Source organism: Solea senegalensis, linkage group LG21, assembly GCF_019176455.1.
Source record: "Solea senegalensis isolate Sse05_10M linkage group LG21, IFAPA_SoseM_1, whole genome shotgun sequence".
NCBI classification, from domain to species: Eukaryota; Metazoa; Chordata; class Actinopteri; order Pleuronectiformes; family Soleidae; genus Solea; species Solea senegalensis.
The window spans coordinates 2922500-2939558 of record NC_058040.1 but is presented as its reverse complement, the minus strand read 5'-3'; the positions used below and the strand labels follow the sequence as shown (position 1 = coordinate 2939558).

Here is a 17059-nt window from a genome sequence, read left to right as displayed (position 1 = left end):
TGAACTTACCATCACCAGGTAAATGTCTCACCTTTAACCATAATTCATATCTCTAACCTCTACCTTTACCTTGGTGTGAGCTTTGGCCTCATTAGAACCATGTTTTGGTCTCTATGAGATCTACCGGTCCTATGAAGTGTATGCCAGAAAAGGTCACACACACAGAAGAGAGAGAGAGATGACAGCCTCAGTCAAGGCAATGCAGCACTCTCTCACACGCACACACACTCACACACTCACACACACACACACACACACAGAGAGAGAGACAGTCAGCTGCTGCTGTTATGTAAAGGCACACAGCATCTGTGCACCACCCATCCCTCCCCGTCCACATTCTGCACCATTCCCGCATCCCTCTGGCACAGAGCCCAGGCTCCAGGATGCTGGATGGAGACATAACACAGCATTTAGACTCAGAGACAGACTCTCTGCTCTGCAGCTGGGAAACAGCAACAACAACAACAACAACAACAATAACAGGCTAATAATAATCAGAATAACCGTTGCTATTGCTATTAGAGGGATGCTTCACATACTTTCAGATCATCCTCTGTGTAAGATCATTTGCATTCAGCAAGAAAATCATTTAATTTATTCAAGTATTTATTACATATATGAACTGTTGTTTCATTAGCACAGAATGAGCTCTTTAGAGTGTGTTGTCTGTTCTCTACAGATGACAACATGTTGGGTCAGCAGACTTTTCTTCTGAGTTTTGACCATGGGCTCACCTTCACACCTGGAGGCATGAAGAGTGAGTGAAGAGATATTTAACTTCACCAACAACATTCTACACACTGTACCTTTAAAAGATGAATTGTTTCACATTTCTAGATAATGAGTCTCTAAATTAGTCTCTGATGTGGTGGGATCATCTTTATTTATTTATTATCAGATCCTGTTATTCCCGGACTTACCGTTATGCAATGCTGCCTTTCCCTCTTGTCCTTGTCTACAGCACCATCTACTGGTGAAAAGGGGAATCTGAATGCCCCCTCCCTGAGTTCTTATCCTTTTTGCATGTTTAAATGCAAATGCAAGAGATGACTTAAATAGAACCTGTCAGTCAAAGTAAAAACAGTAAAGACATCAAGCCGCGATCTAAAGAAATTCAGGAACAAATGAGAAACATGAATTCTGCTCTCTATCAAAGAATCCTGAAGGAGAATGTGTGGCCATCAGTTTGTGACCTCAAGCTGAAGCGCACTTGAGTTCTGCAGCAGGACAATGATCCGAAACACACCAGCAAGTCCACCTCTGAATGGCTTAAGAAAAACAAACTGAAGACTTTGGAGTGGCCTAGTCAAAATCCGGACTTAAGTCCAATTGAGATTCTGTGGCATGAACTTAAAAAGGTGGTTCCTGCTCAGTAACCCTGCAATATGGCTGAATTAAAACAATTCTGCAAAGAAGAATGAGCCAATATTCCCCCACAGTGATGTGAAAGACTCATTGCCAGTTATCACAAACGCTTAATTGCAGTTGTTGCCACTAATGGTGGCACAACCAGTTATTAGGTTTTGGGGGCAATTACTCTTTCACATAGGGCCATGTAGGTTTGGATAGTTTTTTTCTTCCTTAATTAATAAAATCATCACTTAAAAACTGCATTTTGTTTGATGTTCTGCAAAATTTGTTTGATAATCAGAAACATTTAAGTGTGACAAATGTGCAAAAAGATAAAAAATCAGGAAGGGGGCAAATACTTTTGCACAGCACTGTAAGTATGTATGTATATCATATATACTGTATATATATATATATATATACATATATATGTATATATATATGTAAATATGTATATATATATATATACATTTATATATATATACATATATATATATACATATACATATACACACATCAGCTGTATCTGTCATTCCCACCTGACGACCACAATCTCAGATTGTCTCTCTGACATCTGCATGAATGAAAGCCCATCACCTCCAGCTAAACGTCTCCAAAACTTCCCAGCAAAGCCAACGATACATCATAACAGCTGCATTAATATGGACTCCCTATCTCCGGCTCCTTCCAGCAATGCTTAAATGTCAATGTACTGGGTAAACTGTTTATGTATATACGTATACATATGTCCTAGTCCTAGATCTAGTCCTTCACAGTCGTAGATCAGAGTGATGGCTTCAATGTTCTTCCCCAACTGACAAAGAAAAAGAAGTTGAAGAACTCTTTCAAAATTGAGGAGGAAGAGGACCAGTTTGTCCATGGTTTCCATGGTGGCCCCACCATAGAAACCATACACAAACTCGCTTGGGACCCATATTATCAGCCTAAATATAACTCTTGTGGTGTCTAAGTTGAACGTGCTGTCTGAGGGGAAGTGGAAAAGCAATAAGAAGAACTGAGGGGACGAGATGTGTGAGGAGGATCTAGAGAAGCAACAACAGCAAGAACACAAGATAAGAAGATAGAAGGAGAGGACATCAGATGACGAGAAAGAGAGGTAGAACGACATTAGAGGAGAGGAAACAAGAGACAAGGGGAGGTGGTAGGAAAGGAGAGGTCCTGACCTTCTCTGACTGCCTCCAACACTCCCGCTGCAGCATCTCTGTGTGTCTGATCTTGGTTTTCAGAAAGTCCTGTTTATACCTCAAAACTGGATCTGGATCCTGCAGCTGCAAGATGAGGACACAGAGAGAGAGGAAAGGAAGGAAATACACAAGCAAAACTGGGGAGAGAAAGAACAAGGTTAAGTATGATTATGATATAATTAATGCAGCACACCATAATATGTTAATATACAATACAAGAAATAAAAGACTGTTAGATTTGTAATGTAATTCAGATTCACAATCAAAAAATGTTGTCAAAATTAAGCAAAAATCATGTTCCATTCTCACTTTTTACAAGGCAGCGCGTCTAATGAATGGTATACACTGACGACCTTTGACACCCTCACTTAAGAAAAACAACACTCACACTATCCCTTTAAGAAAAAGTAAGTATTGAGACACTTGCACACAGTGGTGATTGAATGATATCATATAATTCTTTGCTTCTTTGTGAATGAATTCTCATAACATCTGATGTTGTCGCGAGTGTGATGCAGTGAAAGCAAAGACATGAATACACAATAACAGCCTTTATTAAAGCAGCATTCATTTTTGTTCTATAAAGTCTGTCATTAGGACTGTAGTATAAAAACCTTCATTATGAGCAACATTATTACACAATCACTTTGCTCCTTATTTGGCCCAGAATGTGTGTGTGTGTGTGCTGGAAATACTGGAAATAACAGCTCCTAAGTGAAGTAGAAACCAGACATTTCTCAGTGTCATGATCAAAACAATGTAGCACAATAGAGTCTGTGTATCACTTATTATTTCTGAAACATTTACATTTATCTTAATATGCACATTTTCACAATATTCTCAAATGGAGAAAAGTTTAAAGCAAGCACAACGATTGAATTTTTTTAAAAAAAAGTAAATGATACTGACATTTTCTACAGTATGTATGTTAAACTATGATTGTTCTCTGTTGCATTAGTGGAAAAGTACACTGCAGAATGTCTATATCAGTTTGTGTCATTAGATTTATTAAAATGAAATATCTCATATATGCATAAACAGATGCTACGTCACAGTCAGTATAATGACATTGGTTGTCCGTGTGTGTTCCGCTACAAGAATTGTTCATGAAGTGCTTCGGTTTATATAACAAAAGACGTCTATGTAGAGAAAAATACTTGTAAGCAAATGTGGTAAAACTGTAAATTACAATCTGAACCCAAAGTCTTTATTATTCCACTGCGCGCTAATTTGGTGCTAACACGGCACGGAATAAATTTGTGATTCGAGAGCAATGAAACAAAAGCTGAAACGTTTCTGTTTTGGTCGATCTGTGGTTTGTCAGCATCATGTGATTTGTTTACGTGCACTCAAGTCAATCAGGAAGCTGATTTGATTTTAAAGGTGGTATATGTAGGATTTCCTGGGCCTAGTGGAAAGGGAACTTGGCTTGTAACTGGACGGTTGCTGGTACGAATCCCAACAGGTCAAGAGCTGAGGTAGCCCTGAGTAAAGTACCCAATTCAAACTGACCACAGCCACAGGGGGGCGACGTCCAGTGTACTCTCAATGCCAGGACCCAAGCCCAGAGGAATGGGACGGTTTTGTCAGGAAGGACTGGTGTAAAAACAAATCTCTGCCACATCAAATATGCGGATCACTAGCAAGTGGCGGGAAACCAATAGAATATTTATTATACAGTGACACTAGGGCTGTCGAATATAATTTTAATATTAAGAAAATCAATAATAATCGAATGTTGTAATTACTGTTTGAATGTGTATTTTTTTATTCTTTTTAGATTAAATCAGAGCAGGCAAGAATCTGACCGAAGCTCAGACAAGCCACACGGCCAAAAACGTAGCCAGATGCATCACCGACATAGAATTTGAGATCCTTTCAGACCTGCACTGTAATCCAGACATATTCCTGAAATTATAGGCGAGAACACAAATGTTTGCAAAAGTTAATCTGGACATTTTCCAAAACGTCGCATGCCAGCTTCATCTATTTTCTACCAGTTTATCCTCCACCTGAGGGTTGTGCTGTAGGGACACTTTTAGAGACAAACTACCAACCATCCACTCTAACTGTCAATTTAGAGTGTCCGATTAACCTAATCCCCAAATCTGCATGTTAGGACCTTCAAACTCCATTCAAGGTCCTCGTTCCGACCGGGTCTCGAACCTGTGTCTTCTTGCTGCAAAGGCAACCAGAGTGCTAACCATACGCTAGCTCCCCAGTCAGATGTCATGAGAGCAGTGCAGCGACAGCTCATGCTTATACATCACACAACCCCCCCTCACATGTGTGTTTCCCACTGGAAAAGAAACACTTGAAATGTTCACGTTTGAAAAAGGGCTCGAGTGAGTGAAGTATTGAAGTTTGTGAACTTACATACACTCTTTTCTCCTGGACAAGCAGACGCTAGCATTCGGGTTAGCATGGTAGCTACAGCTAACAACATGTAGCATCTTGGTGCGTTCCATTTGTAGTAAAAAAACAAAAAACAAACTAGGTACTATAAACATAACAAAATCAAGGTGTGGCTTCACGTACAGCGGACCACATGTATAATAATGTTTGTAACTGGTCTAATGTGCGCTCCATTTGTAATCAGACCACAGAACTTAGCTCAGAAGCTAAATGCAGAAGTTGGAACCTGCTGCTTTTATCATTAATAGCACTTCTGTCATATTTGTTTCACAGTAAAGTTTGTTTTTTTTAACTGTAGACATGTTGCTATGGACTAGTATTGCTAACAATGGCTACCCTGAGATACGTCTGCGTCCACGTTTATTCCGGACTTCTAAACTGGAACGCAGTGAACTCTGGGTTACGTCACTCCCACTTCCCAAGTTCCGATGCAAATGGAACACAGCATGAGCCAAGAGCGCTGATCAGTGATCTGTGTTTCCACGCGAGGCCTCGGTCACTGCAGCCTGTCGTCTCCTCTGCTGTGTGGATCCTGCGTCTGTCCATCCAGAGGAGGAGGAGGAGGAAGGACCTCGACTTTGTAGCTCACCTTCTTGGACTGAAGGACGCTGTAGCTGTTATCAAAACACAGCACGTCTGCAAAGAGGGAAGGAGGGATGGTTTAGAGTGGTTAAATCCAGCACCATTTTTTTGCAGGATGCTTTCCCAACAAACCCTTACTGACCCACACTGTGTGTACATTGGGAGATAATCCTCAGTTTGAACTTGATTTTTGTTTACAAGGTCATAGGTGGACACTCACAGACTCCAGGCTCAGGGCAGGTGAGCCAGCTGTCCTCAGGGACCAGGTGTGCATTGTAGCGTTCACTGGGCAGCACCTGCAGCATGTCAGTCACTTTCTGACTGTCCTCTTTGGTCCGCCTGTACACGCCAAACCCGATGTCGGCTCCATCACTGGCAAACTGACACCTGCGTGGAAAGAAACAGGGGGTCAGAGATTCTTTGAGCCAACATTTTGCAACCTGAAAATCAAATCTTCGCTGTAGTTATTTAGTTTTAAGACGCAGTAACACAGAAATGCATTGAAATACACAATATGATCATATGAATATCATATTGGAAAGTGGAGCACACACCAGTGGGAGTGGTTTATAGAGGTTTCACTTGGAGATTGGCCTCAAATATAAATATCTCATAAAAGTACGGATTTGATTATTAAAGCTAATATGTCGCCATTAAATATTACTTATTTACATGGGTACAAACACGCACAGCAACATGACAGTGTTTCCACTGCTTATGGTATTTAGTATGATAACATTTCCTGATTATGAATATTTATCACTCATAGTGTCAATATCCTCTCCATAAAAACTGCATTATTTACAATTTCTGGATTTTGTCACTAGTTCAAACTCCCAAAATAAAAAGAATCAATAAACAATAGAACACATTGCAAATTCGACAGCAGTTTATACAAGACCCTGATGTTTTGTACCTCAGTTGGCTGCATGGCGCAGTAACATCACACTCCAGCTGGAAGACAGAGCCGCGACTGATGGTCACGCTGGTGTCGTACTGAACCTTCACTGAGTCCTGAACATAGTAGGATCTCGGCACCGTGCCGCCATATTTGATCTGCAAACACAGTGCACACACAAGAAAACCCTTCATTTGGATCATCACCATTGAGAGACAGGAACCAGTCGGTTTTCTTCTCCTCACTCTCACCATAGTTGTGCAGCGAGGGTCGCCATCAGGATCTGTCAGCTTGCCTCCGTACACCACAGGAAGCTGCTCGGGGTCAATGTGTTGACGTAGCACATCCTGCCAGTTACCTACGGATGTGACATGTGATCAGTCAGCGCTGAGTTGTTAAAAAAGAAAGTAGAGTCAAACATGGAGCCTGTAGCAGCAGGTAAAGCAGGGAACTGACTGGGGCCCTGAGCTTAAAGGGGCCCCAAGAAAAAAGGCTGATTGTATGAGTCTGTAACGATCATTTTCTAATTAAGTTATCTCTTAAAGGGATAGTTTGGGTTTTTTAAGTGTGGTTTAAAAACAAAGGACTGATTGAAATAAGAACTATGTCAGCTGAAAGTGGCACAGCACCCCCTGTGACTAGGATGGGAATTGATAAGAATTTAACGATTCCACTTCCATTATCGATATTACTTATCGATCTGATTCCTTATCGATTCTCATTGGGTGAGGGAGGAAGTACACATTTGTTTGTTTGTATTAACTCACTATCTGATTTTCACATTCATTTTTCCAGACAAAAAAATAACACATTTGTGCTATTTCAAACACATTATTTCTGTCTTAAATAAATTAAGAAATACACAGACCAATAGTATCGCATCGGCTCATATAACCACCACTTGTATACCACAAAAACCTGATCAATCCCTTTAATATGCTGAAAAAAAAGATAATTTAACTATGATAATAATAACAATATAGCAATAACTCCATATTGTTTCAGGTTTTTTTACGTCATTGCTGCTGCAGAGCACCAAGAAAAAGACACCAGAAAAGAAAAACAGGAAACTGACCTCCTAAAACGATGATCTTGCGCCGCGTCTCCTCACACAGGAAGTGTTTGATTAGGTTGTAGGCCATTGGAAACATTTTGGGAGCTGCAGCAAATGGTAGAAAACCAGGAGACGATGAGGAGGACACATGAAGACTAGCTTTAAATGATGTGCCACAGAAGTGAGGACTGAGGTACCTTTAATGAGAAACACTCGTTTCAGCCCCTCGGGATAGTTGTCCTCAAACATGGTGAGGATCTGCAGGAGAGGGGAAGACACCACACTGATGATGATGATGATGATGATGATGATGATGATGCAGTGTTAACCTCTGTGTGAATCTATGACAAACCTTTCCGTAGGTCTCAATCGCAGGTTTCCACACGTGTTTCAGTCCTAGTCCTTCACAGTCGTAGATCAGAGTGATGGCTTCAATGTTCTTCCCCAACTGACAAAGACAAAGAAGTTGAAGAACTCTTTCAAAATTGAGGAGGAAGAGGACCAGTTTGTCCATGGTTTCCATGGTGGCCCCATCATAGAAACCATACACAAACCCACTTGGGACCCATATTATCAGCCCAAATATAACTCTTGTGGTGTCTGAGGGGAAGTGGAAAAGCAATAAGAAGAACTGAGGGGACGAGATGTGTGAGGAGGATCTAGAGAAGCAACAACAGCAAGAACACAAGATAAGAAGATAGAAGGAGAGGACATCAGATGATGAGAAAGAGAGGTAGAACGACATTAGAGGAGAGGAAACAAGAGACAAGGGGAGGTGATAGGAAAGGAGAGGTCCTGACCTTCTCTGACTGCCTCCGACACTCCCGCTGCAGCATCTCTGTGTGTCTGATCTTGGTTTTCAGAAAGTCCTGTTTGGTGGCGGACAGCAGCAGACCTTTAGGATCCAGAGGGCCGATCACATCATACCAGATGGGGCTGCCCTCTCTGTCGTAGCCACACATTCCCCCGGACACGTATTTCTCAATCACCTGACAGGAAGAAGAGGAAGATCATGACCTGACACCAGTGCTCGGCAATATGGACAAAAAATTTATCATGATATACCTTTTCATGTCAATCGATATTGATATATATCACGATATAAATCAAAGTAAATCAAACATTTCTTTGTCTCGTGTTATTAATAAGCATGTTGTGTGTTGTTGTTCACCTCTGGTGGCTGATAGTCAGATATGATGGTGTCTATGTTCATCTGCCTCCTGAACTCCACATGCTGCAGAGAGATGGAGGGACGGAGAGAGACGGAGAGACAGAGAGACAGAGAGACAAAGAGACAGAGAGACAGACGGAGAGACGAGAGAGAGACGGAGAGACAGAGAGAGAGACAGAGAGACAGAGAGTCAGAGAGTCAGAGAGTCAAAGAGTCAGAGAGAGAGAGTGATCCAAATAAGAAACAATCACAGAAACAGAGACAGAATGAAGAAAGTCAGGGCAACGGTGGCAGGATTATGACATCATGTTTGGACAACATGATGTCATAACATCACCGTGGGAACCATTTTCTACGGTGGCCCTGAGAGGTCAGGGCACTGCAAATATCACAACACAACACAGCCGTAGTTTTCAGCCAAAATAGCACTTGAGTTCTCCGAGCTGTTTCTGTGCAGATAAAACGCTGCAGCAGCCGTGTACGCTCGTTGTAATGAACACGACATCTGACACAAGAATCAAGCCGAACAATGCCGAACTGTAGGTCAGTTAGAAAGACTTAACAATTACCAGGGAAATGTGTAAAATCTCAATATTTAACAGAGGAGTCTGTATTTCAGTCCAGACGTCAGACGTCAGAGTCATGGAGGAAGTACTGAACACATCTTTTTAATGAACTGATTCTAATGATTCAGTTCCACTGAAAACAACTGCAGTTTCATGCAGCCGCACAGATGACTCCGCCCACGTTGAGTAGGTACTATTGATGAACCATGATGATAGATGTTTGACTATTAATCAGAGAACATTCTGGACACAACAAACATGGCATGTTGAAGGTTTCTGCTCGGTGGATGCCACAGTTTGATCAAAAGCTCACCAGGCAGAAGAACCTGGCATGTTTTGAAGCAGATCCAGCAGATCCAGCTGGTTTAGCGTCAGAGACGAGAAGTCAGTCCATGCAGAGGAAATATCACGATGAGACCTTCTATACCAAGGTCATCCATGTGCTGCACCACCGCTGATAAAAAATAAACCACATTTGGTCAAGCTCAACCGTAGCATCGTTGTCCACCCTCGTACTGCACGTCTTCTTTCAGCTTCTCCCTTTACGAGGTCCATCTTGTCCTGTCCTTTGTGTCCTCTTCTGTTACACCGACTGTCCTCGTGTCCTCCTTCACAACATCCATGAACCTTCCATCTTCAACATCTTCTGTCCAATCACTGTCCCTCCTCTGCACGTGACCAATCCATCTCCACCTTGACTCTCTTATACTTTATCTCCACCCTCGAATACGCTCCCAACTGTGCACTAATAATCAGTATTTACAGAATGAATGCACGGCTTCAGAAATGTGTACATATCTGCTTAAACAAACAAAAAAAAAAATCATAAGCAAACACCTCCAATCTTCCCCTCTGTGAGCCGTGTCCTTGAACACACCACGCTGTCCCACATCGATATAGAATTTTACGTAAATGTTCTCAGATGTTGGGAAACATATTTAATGTTTAACAGAAACCCGGCGCTCACCTTTCTGATCATGGCCTCAGCTTTGTGGACGTTAAAGCTCCGAGCTGCAGAAAAGGAACAAAAAACAGACGAACGGTCATGATTTAGACTCACTTGTTATTAACATGAAACATGATGATGTGTGACAACAGCACATCGTCTTTCACTGAGAGCTGCATCATTTAAGACATTCAGCGTGTTGTTGTCAGGACACGTTCAAGGTCAAAGTGAACAGGCAATGCAAATATTTAAGCACACACAGATTTAAAGCTGCAGTGTGAAACTTTTGGTGATTTATTTTTCTACATTATTGTTGATGTTATTATTCTGCCTCTGTTTGCTCGTCATGAACAGAAAAGACCAAACATTATTTGTTTGCCGCGTCCTTCATCTGAAAACAGGCTCCGTCAAGCAAAACTATCAGACCTGACTGAGGGAGCGCTTGTGTGGGTACAGCGGCAGCGCAGGGGCGGGTGGAGACAAGAGGTGCTTATCCAATCAAACTTTTCGTGGACATTTTATATTTTTCTAACCTCGAATTACCCATCTCCATCAAAATTCGGAATTAAACCTGTGATTATAATTCTGTCAAATCAAATCCTCCATTTCTCTCACTCTCTTTCTCTCCACCTTATATTTCACACAAATTCAAAAATCAAACTAATTAGCAGGCACAAGGTCATTTAGATAAGAAACAGCTGTATGTTTATATTTAATCCAATTTAATTTACATCTCCATATATTTATTTTTTGTGGCATTAACTCATGGCGATGTTGAAGTTGTCGATTCTGTTAAGTGAGAAGATCCAGATCCATTGTTTTCTCAAATTTGTGATAAAAGAAAGTGTTAAAACCTGGTGAATAAAGTCACTAAATACTCTTTTCATGACCACAGCGCTGTGAGGTGAATATGAGAGGACTGAACCATGAGAAGCTTGAGAATTAAACCTAAAACTGTCAGATGTTTGAGAAGAGGAAATAGGAGCGCAACCTGATTGTTACGTTTGTGTCTACGATTACACTGTGATTAGGGTTTAAACGTGAAGGCCGAGGATCACTGTGCATTTAAAACCCTTTGAATACAAACATTCAGTCGTGGTTCAACTGGGAAAACATTTTTGTGTGCACCTTCACATTCACTGCAAAGCATCAATCCACAGCAACACAGAGGATTTTGGCTGCTTTTTTTCCATTACTATGTTTAAACGTACAGTATATACAGAGAACACGCAATATAGAGTGTCTTTCAGCACAACCTCGGCAATCATTTTCACCAACTATATAAACACACCTGAGCAAAAAGTACTCGAAATGTTTAAAATAGCATTGAATATGTGAAATTTGGAAATGAAAAGTTCAAAGTGAAAAAAAAAACGCTCTATTTTTGTGACTTCTGCATAATTATCACTATTTCATATCACGACTAAAAACGTGATATGAAATGAATCATAACTTTGACTCAGCCTCAAAATATGTGACGTGCAAACCACTTCCTTTCACAATAAAATGAGCACCTGGGAATCAGTGTTTTTAAGTGTCTGGGTAAAAAATGCTGAGTAGGATGAAAATGTGTGATGACAAACAGTCTGAAACTGAAACTGACTCCAGTTAAAACACATGGGAACAGGTTTGTTTGTTTGTGTGTGTGTGTGTGTGTGTGTGTGTGTGTGTGTGTGTGTGTGTGTGTGTGAGAGAGAGAGAGAGAGCCTGAGGCATCAACTCCCACAGACATGTGAACCATGTTGACCAGTGACAGCCTTTGTTTTCTTTTGTTTGTTTGTTTGTTTGTTTGTTTGTTTGTTTCCGGTCAAAGTCGACCGGCGTGTTTCCAAGTTTCTGTGGTTCACTTCATCAAAAGTGTCACACACAGTGGACGTGACGACAGGAAAAGTTTCAGAGTAAAAGCACGGAGTCACTGATGGTTCATCAGCAGTGTGTGTGTGTGTGTGTGTGTGTGCGTCACCTCTGAGCCAGCGTAGCAGGTAATGGTCATGCTGTGCGGGCAGGTTAGGGAGGACGTCCTGGATCCTCCCCCGAAACTGGAGGGAGAGTCAGAAGAAACAGAAAGTTAAAAACCAGAGATAGAGGGAAAAAAGAAAAGAGGCCACCATATTTCATCTGATTCAGTTTTATTAATAAGTCTGATTGAAAAGTCTGATTAAGGTCACGTGATCTGATGCAGTTATTATTTAATGAATGCCTTTGTTGTCCGTTTATATTAAACTTGGAAAAAGATCACGTTCATAATAAAACATTATAAAGATAAGTGGCCGTTAAAGCTGCAGTACGTGACTTTTAAACTATTTTCAAACAAGTTCACACAAAGACGATTGTATAACTGCACACAGGAAGTGATTTGTTTTATATTATGACCGACGGAGGCAACTGTGATTAAAGTCATTTTTGAGATTAAAGTCAGACTTTTAAGATTAAAGTCAGACTTTTGAGATTAAAGTCAGAATTCCTTCCTCTCAGACTTCTGATTTAAATTCTGACTTTAATCTCAGAATTCTGATTTAAATTCTGACTTTAATCTCAGAATTCTGACCTTAATCTCAGAATTCTGATTAAATTTTGATTTTAATCTCAAAATTCATGCTGCTTTATTTTTAATACTCTTCTGTGCAGTTCTGATAATTTTGTGATGATCTGTTTCATGACTTTGCTGGAAACAGTTTCCAGCAAACGATTCAGATTTACACACCCGGGATCTTTTGTATCAATAATGAGATTATCGTGACCTTCAACACCTTCTACTCTGCTGTATATTGTAGTGTGAGTCAGATTATTATGGCTTTAAAAAATCTTCTGCACAGATAAGCATGTGTGAAATTAGAAGGCCCTGCTTTATATTTTATATTTAGACGTATACATGACATACAGTACGTGTTATTAATAGCATCAGAGTTTCTGAGAGGAGCTAAAGTCGTCTCATCTCAGTTTCTCCACGTCGTGTGTTTACAAACCTCTCGTGTCCACTTTAAGCTTATTTTATGTCACTTTCATATAAATAAAAGCTGAGGAAAAAAAGATTCAGTGATTACGTGTTTTGGATGAAAATAAATAGCAAAACTACAACATTGTTATAGTTAGGAGTGTCCACTTTTACCTAATAATTAAGGGAACGTTTCAAATGGACTTTTTTTTGTTTTAGATGAAAATGAATGGTAAAACTAAACGTGTACTTTTATGTATCAAAAGTTACAAACAAAAAACAAAACAAAACACACACACACCTTTCCTTCTTCTGATTAGTTTATCTGCAGCATTAGATGTTTTGGGTGAGACCCAATGAAAGCTCTGGTTTAACCGGTTTACTGTTGATGAATGTGTTTAATGTGTGTCAGCAGTGAGATGAAGAGCAGCCGAGCACAGAGCACAGCAAACATCACCAAAGAGGCAGCAAAGGAACCGTTTTAAGTGCAAATATCTCTCATTTGTGTGGAAACAATGTTTGAGTGTGTGTGAGAGAGAGCAGTGAAAACTCTGTGTGTGTGTGTAACTATGGACACACACACACACACACACACACACACAGTTTTCACTCTGAGCGAAACCACAACAAAAGCAACAAACCACTCTCACATCTCACCTCACACATCATCTCAAACCCGTGTGAACACATGAATCACTTTCTTACCTCTGCTAAGATGTCAGCCTGTGTGGGGCTCAGGTCTCCCACTCGTCCACTCATGTCTCAGCTGATGTGTCCCGGGCTGGAAATGAGTCGCACTGGAGGCAAATGGATGTAAGAGGAGAAAACACCCCCCACTCCCACTCCACTCCGCCCCTACACACACACACTTGGACTTTGAGCTGAAGGCTATTGACACCGCGTGGCCCCGTGAATCAGCTTAGCCAGAGAAAAACACGTCACAGCATTAACTCAAACTTTATATGAATGTTTTTGTTATATCACGTCATTAAACTCACAATAGAGTTTGGTTCATCTTGAAAGGAGAAATGCTTCTTTTTTCAAGTGTTGGCCCGTGGTCCAAAACTGGCCCACCAGCTGATGATTTCAAAGATCTTTTTTTTTGTTTTTTGTTACAAATCTTTTTAAGAATTTTTTTTTTTAACTTTGCTTATCCTCACAAAAAATTAGATTAAAGTGAGAATTTAAATCAGAATTCTGATTTAAATTCTGACTTTAATCTCAGAATTCTGACTTTAATCTAAGAATTCCGACTTTAATCTAAGAATTGTAATACTGACTTTAATCTCAGAATTCCGACTTTAATCTAAGAATTCTGATTTAAATTCTGACTTTAATCTCAGAATTCTGACTTTAATCTAAGAATTCTGATTTAAATTCTGACTTTAATCTCAGAATTCTGACTTTAATCTAAGAATTCTGAATTTAATCTCAGAATTCTTTACTTAAATTCTGACTTTAATCTCAGAACTGACTTTAATCTCTGAATTCTGGCTTTACTCTTAAAATGTCAAACTCTTGCTAGAATTGACAATGAGGTGACCAACGTTTTGTTTGAAAATAAAAATAATAAACACTGCTGATCGTTCAGAGAGTAAATGTCTGTAAAATAACTAGACAATTTAAATGACGCTCAATTCTTATTAGCAGAACAAAGAGGGAAAATGCAGATTATCCATTTGGATTATTCTTTTTTCTTTCACTTACTCTTCGTGCACTTTTAACACTAACACCAAGACATGATTAAATCACCACGTGACCAAGTTTTAGGGCGATCCAATTACACTTTAACAGTAGAATTATACTTTAATAACACATTCTTACATTTTGCTAGCATTCCCCCTCAGACAGACTCCGCCTTCTTTTGATGAAGATGCTGCATCAAAGGATGATGAGGCAGGATAGACAATGCCCCGTCTATTATTCTTTTATCTTTTTTTTCTAATCTGCAAATCTAGTCATGCGCCACCAACTGGCAACAGGAAGTACATCTTTAGTAACAAACAAGCCGCCATTACTGTTTGGCACTTTACTTGAAAGCCTAATTGAATGTTTCTGATCTTTTGTTCATGAGTGCAATAAATATTTTTGTGAAATTCTACGCAAAAAAAAAAAAAAAAGTGTGACTCACATCTTTTCCAGTATGGTGTTTGTGGGAGGAAGCCAGAGAACCTGGAGAAAACCAACACACACACACACACACGGGGAGAACATGCAAACTCCATGCAAACAAAAACACACGTACATTTACATTTATTTTTTTTTTCATAAAATTTATTTTATTCTTTAAATACACAAGCTCCTCAGAAGACTGATCAGGACCCAGATACCAGGTTCACCAAAAAAATAAAGCTGGTGCTTATGAATAAATAGATGATTTACACAGAACAAACGTTTCATAAACAATCATGAAGCATAAAAGTCTTTCTTATTCTAATATGAAGGAAAGTTGCTTTTTCTAATCATCAATAGAGAAAATAAGAGTCATGTATTTGCCTACCGAAAAGATCACTGCCCTGAAAAACAAATCTGAACCCTAAAGAAACATCTTGTGAACTGAATCATTCAGTTTGCCCATGTTTTTAAAAGAGCGTCTCATGAAAACAAAAGCTGAATTTTGTCTATCAGAGGGACAGGAGACATTTTTACCATGATCAAGTGAATACAGTGAGAATGAAAATCAACATTAAAACAACAACAATAATAACAATAATAATAATAATCAAAAAAAAGGGCCCTGGACTGTAATGGTAAAATTCAAAATAACGGCGCATAACTTTATAAACATACAAACAAATGAGTTAGAGTTAGAGTTTCGATGAAGTCGATCAGCTCCACGCGACTCTTTAGCGTCTCCGTGTTTCTCAGTGTCGAGTGAATTCTAACAGCAAGTTGTTATAAACGCTTCCTTCGCTGTTTACCACGGACCGTAGAATAAACATGGACGTAGTCTTCAGATCGTAATAAGAACCCTCAGAGTGAAGCTTTGACTCAGACGGTGGACGATTGTTTTACGGAAACATCATTTACAACATTGTCACGTTCAATTGAAGATGACTCAAAAAAAAAAAACCCAAGAAGCTGATTTTCCATAGACGCCCCCTGGTGGCTAACTGCTACTTCCACCCGACGACCTGAGCTTCACCTTTCAAACTGGAAGACTCCATCGCTTCTGCTCACAAAGACCAGACAGAGGCAGAATAACAACAAAAGCTTTAAAAGCGCAGCTTTAACACACTCACTTTCTTAGCCCGGGAAATCGTCAACTCTGCTCTCTAGAGATGAAGTTCGGAGTCGGTCACAAAAAAAAAAAGACAAAACAAATATTCACATTGAACTTTCGCCTGCTCTGTCTGAACCTACTGATAAGACAAGGACATCTACATGGACAGACGTCCCTGCTGACCAGAGGGTTACAAGGGTCACATTCACCTGTGTTATGTCAAGGAATGATCAATATAATAAATCAGAAAGTTGATGTTGTTGTAAATTTGCATTACATATGTTTGTATTGGCTACTTCAGTTTTATGTTGTGATCAGGCATTATAACGATATAAAGAAAGCTCCAGTATCCCAAAACACCTTCATCCAGTCAGGAACCAGAACTCCACAAAGAGGCGGTCCTCCACTGGTCATGTGTTCAGACTGTTTGCATGTGAACACATGAATGAGACGACGTTGGGAGCAACGGACAGGAAGTTAGCCAAAATTACTGACAGCCGCTTTAACATTAAAAAAAGCATGAGTTTTCATTAAGCGCGTGTCTTTTAATTGAAAGCACTTTCTGCATTGCATTATGGGAAGTGACAGAAACCTGTGTTTGACTGGTTTCATTCACTAAAGTGTTCTTTTCCTTCTCTGTTTGAGGAACTTGCTACACAAACTGCTAAATGAATGTGGCCTCTGTCCTATCAAAAATATTCATTCTTCTTTTTA

The 17059-nt window shown here is 39.9% G+C and overlaps 1 protein-coding gene across 1 annotated transcript; it reads right to left on the bottom strand.

Moving 5' to 3' along the window:
* Window positions 1-3091: 3091 nt before the first annotated feature.
* Window positions 3092-13928, bottom strand: LOC122758733 (SEC14-like protein 2). The gene is made up of 12 exons (XM_044013032.1): window positions 13828-13928; window positions 12151-12226; window positions 10209-10252; window positions 8676-8738; window positions 8305-8493; window positions 7857-7952; window positions 7702-7762; window positions 7526-7609; window positions 6702-6808; window positions 6469-6608; window positions 5773-5939; window positions 3092-5606 (listed from the first exon to the last, which is right to left on the bottom strand). Exons 1-12 carry the CDS (start codon window positions 13879-13881, stop codon window positions 5467-5469), a joined length of 1221 nt encoding a protein of 406 aa, XP_043868967.1. The 5' UTR covers window positions 13882-13928; the 3' UTR covers window positions 3092-5466.
* Window positions 13929-17059: the final 3131 nt, after the last annotated feature.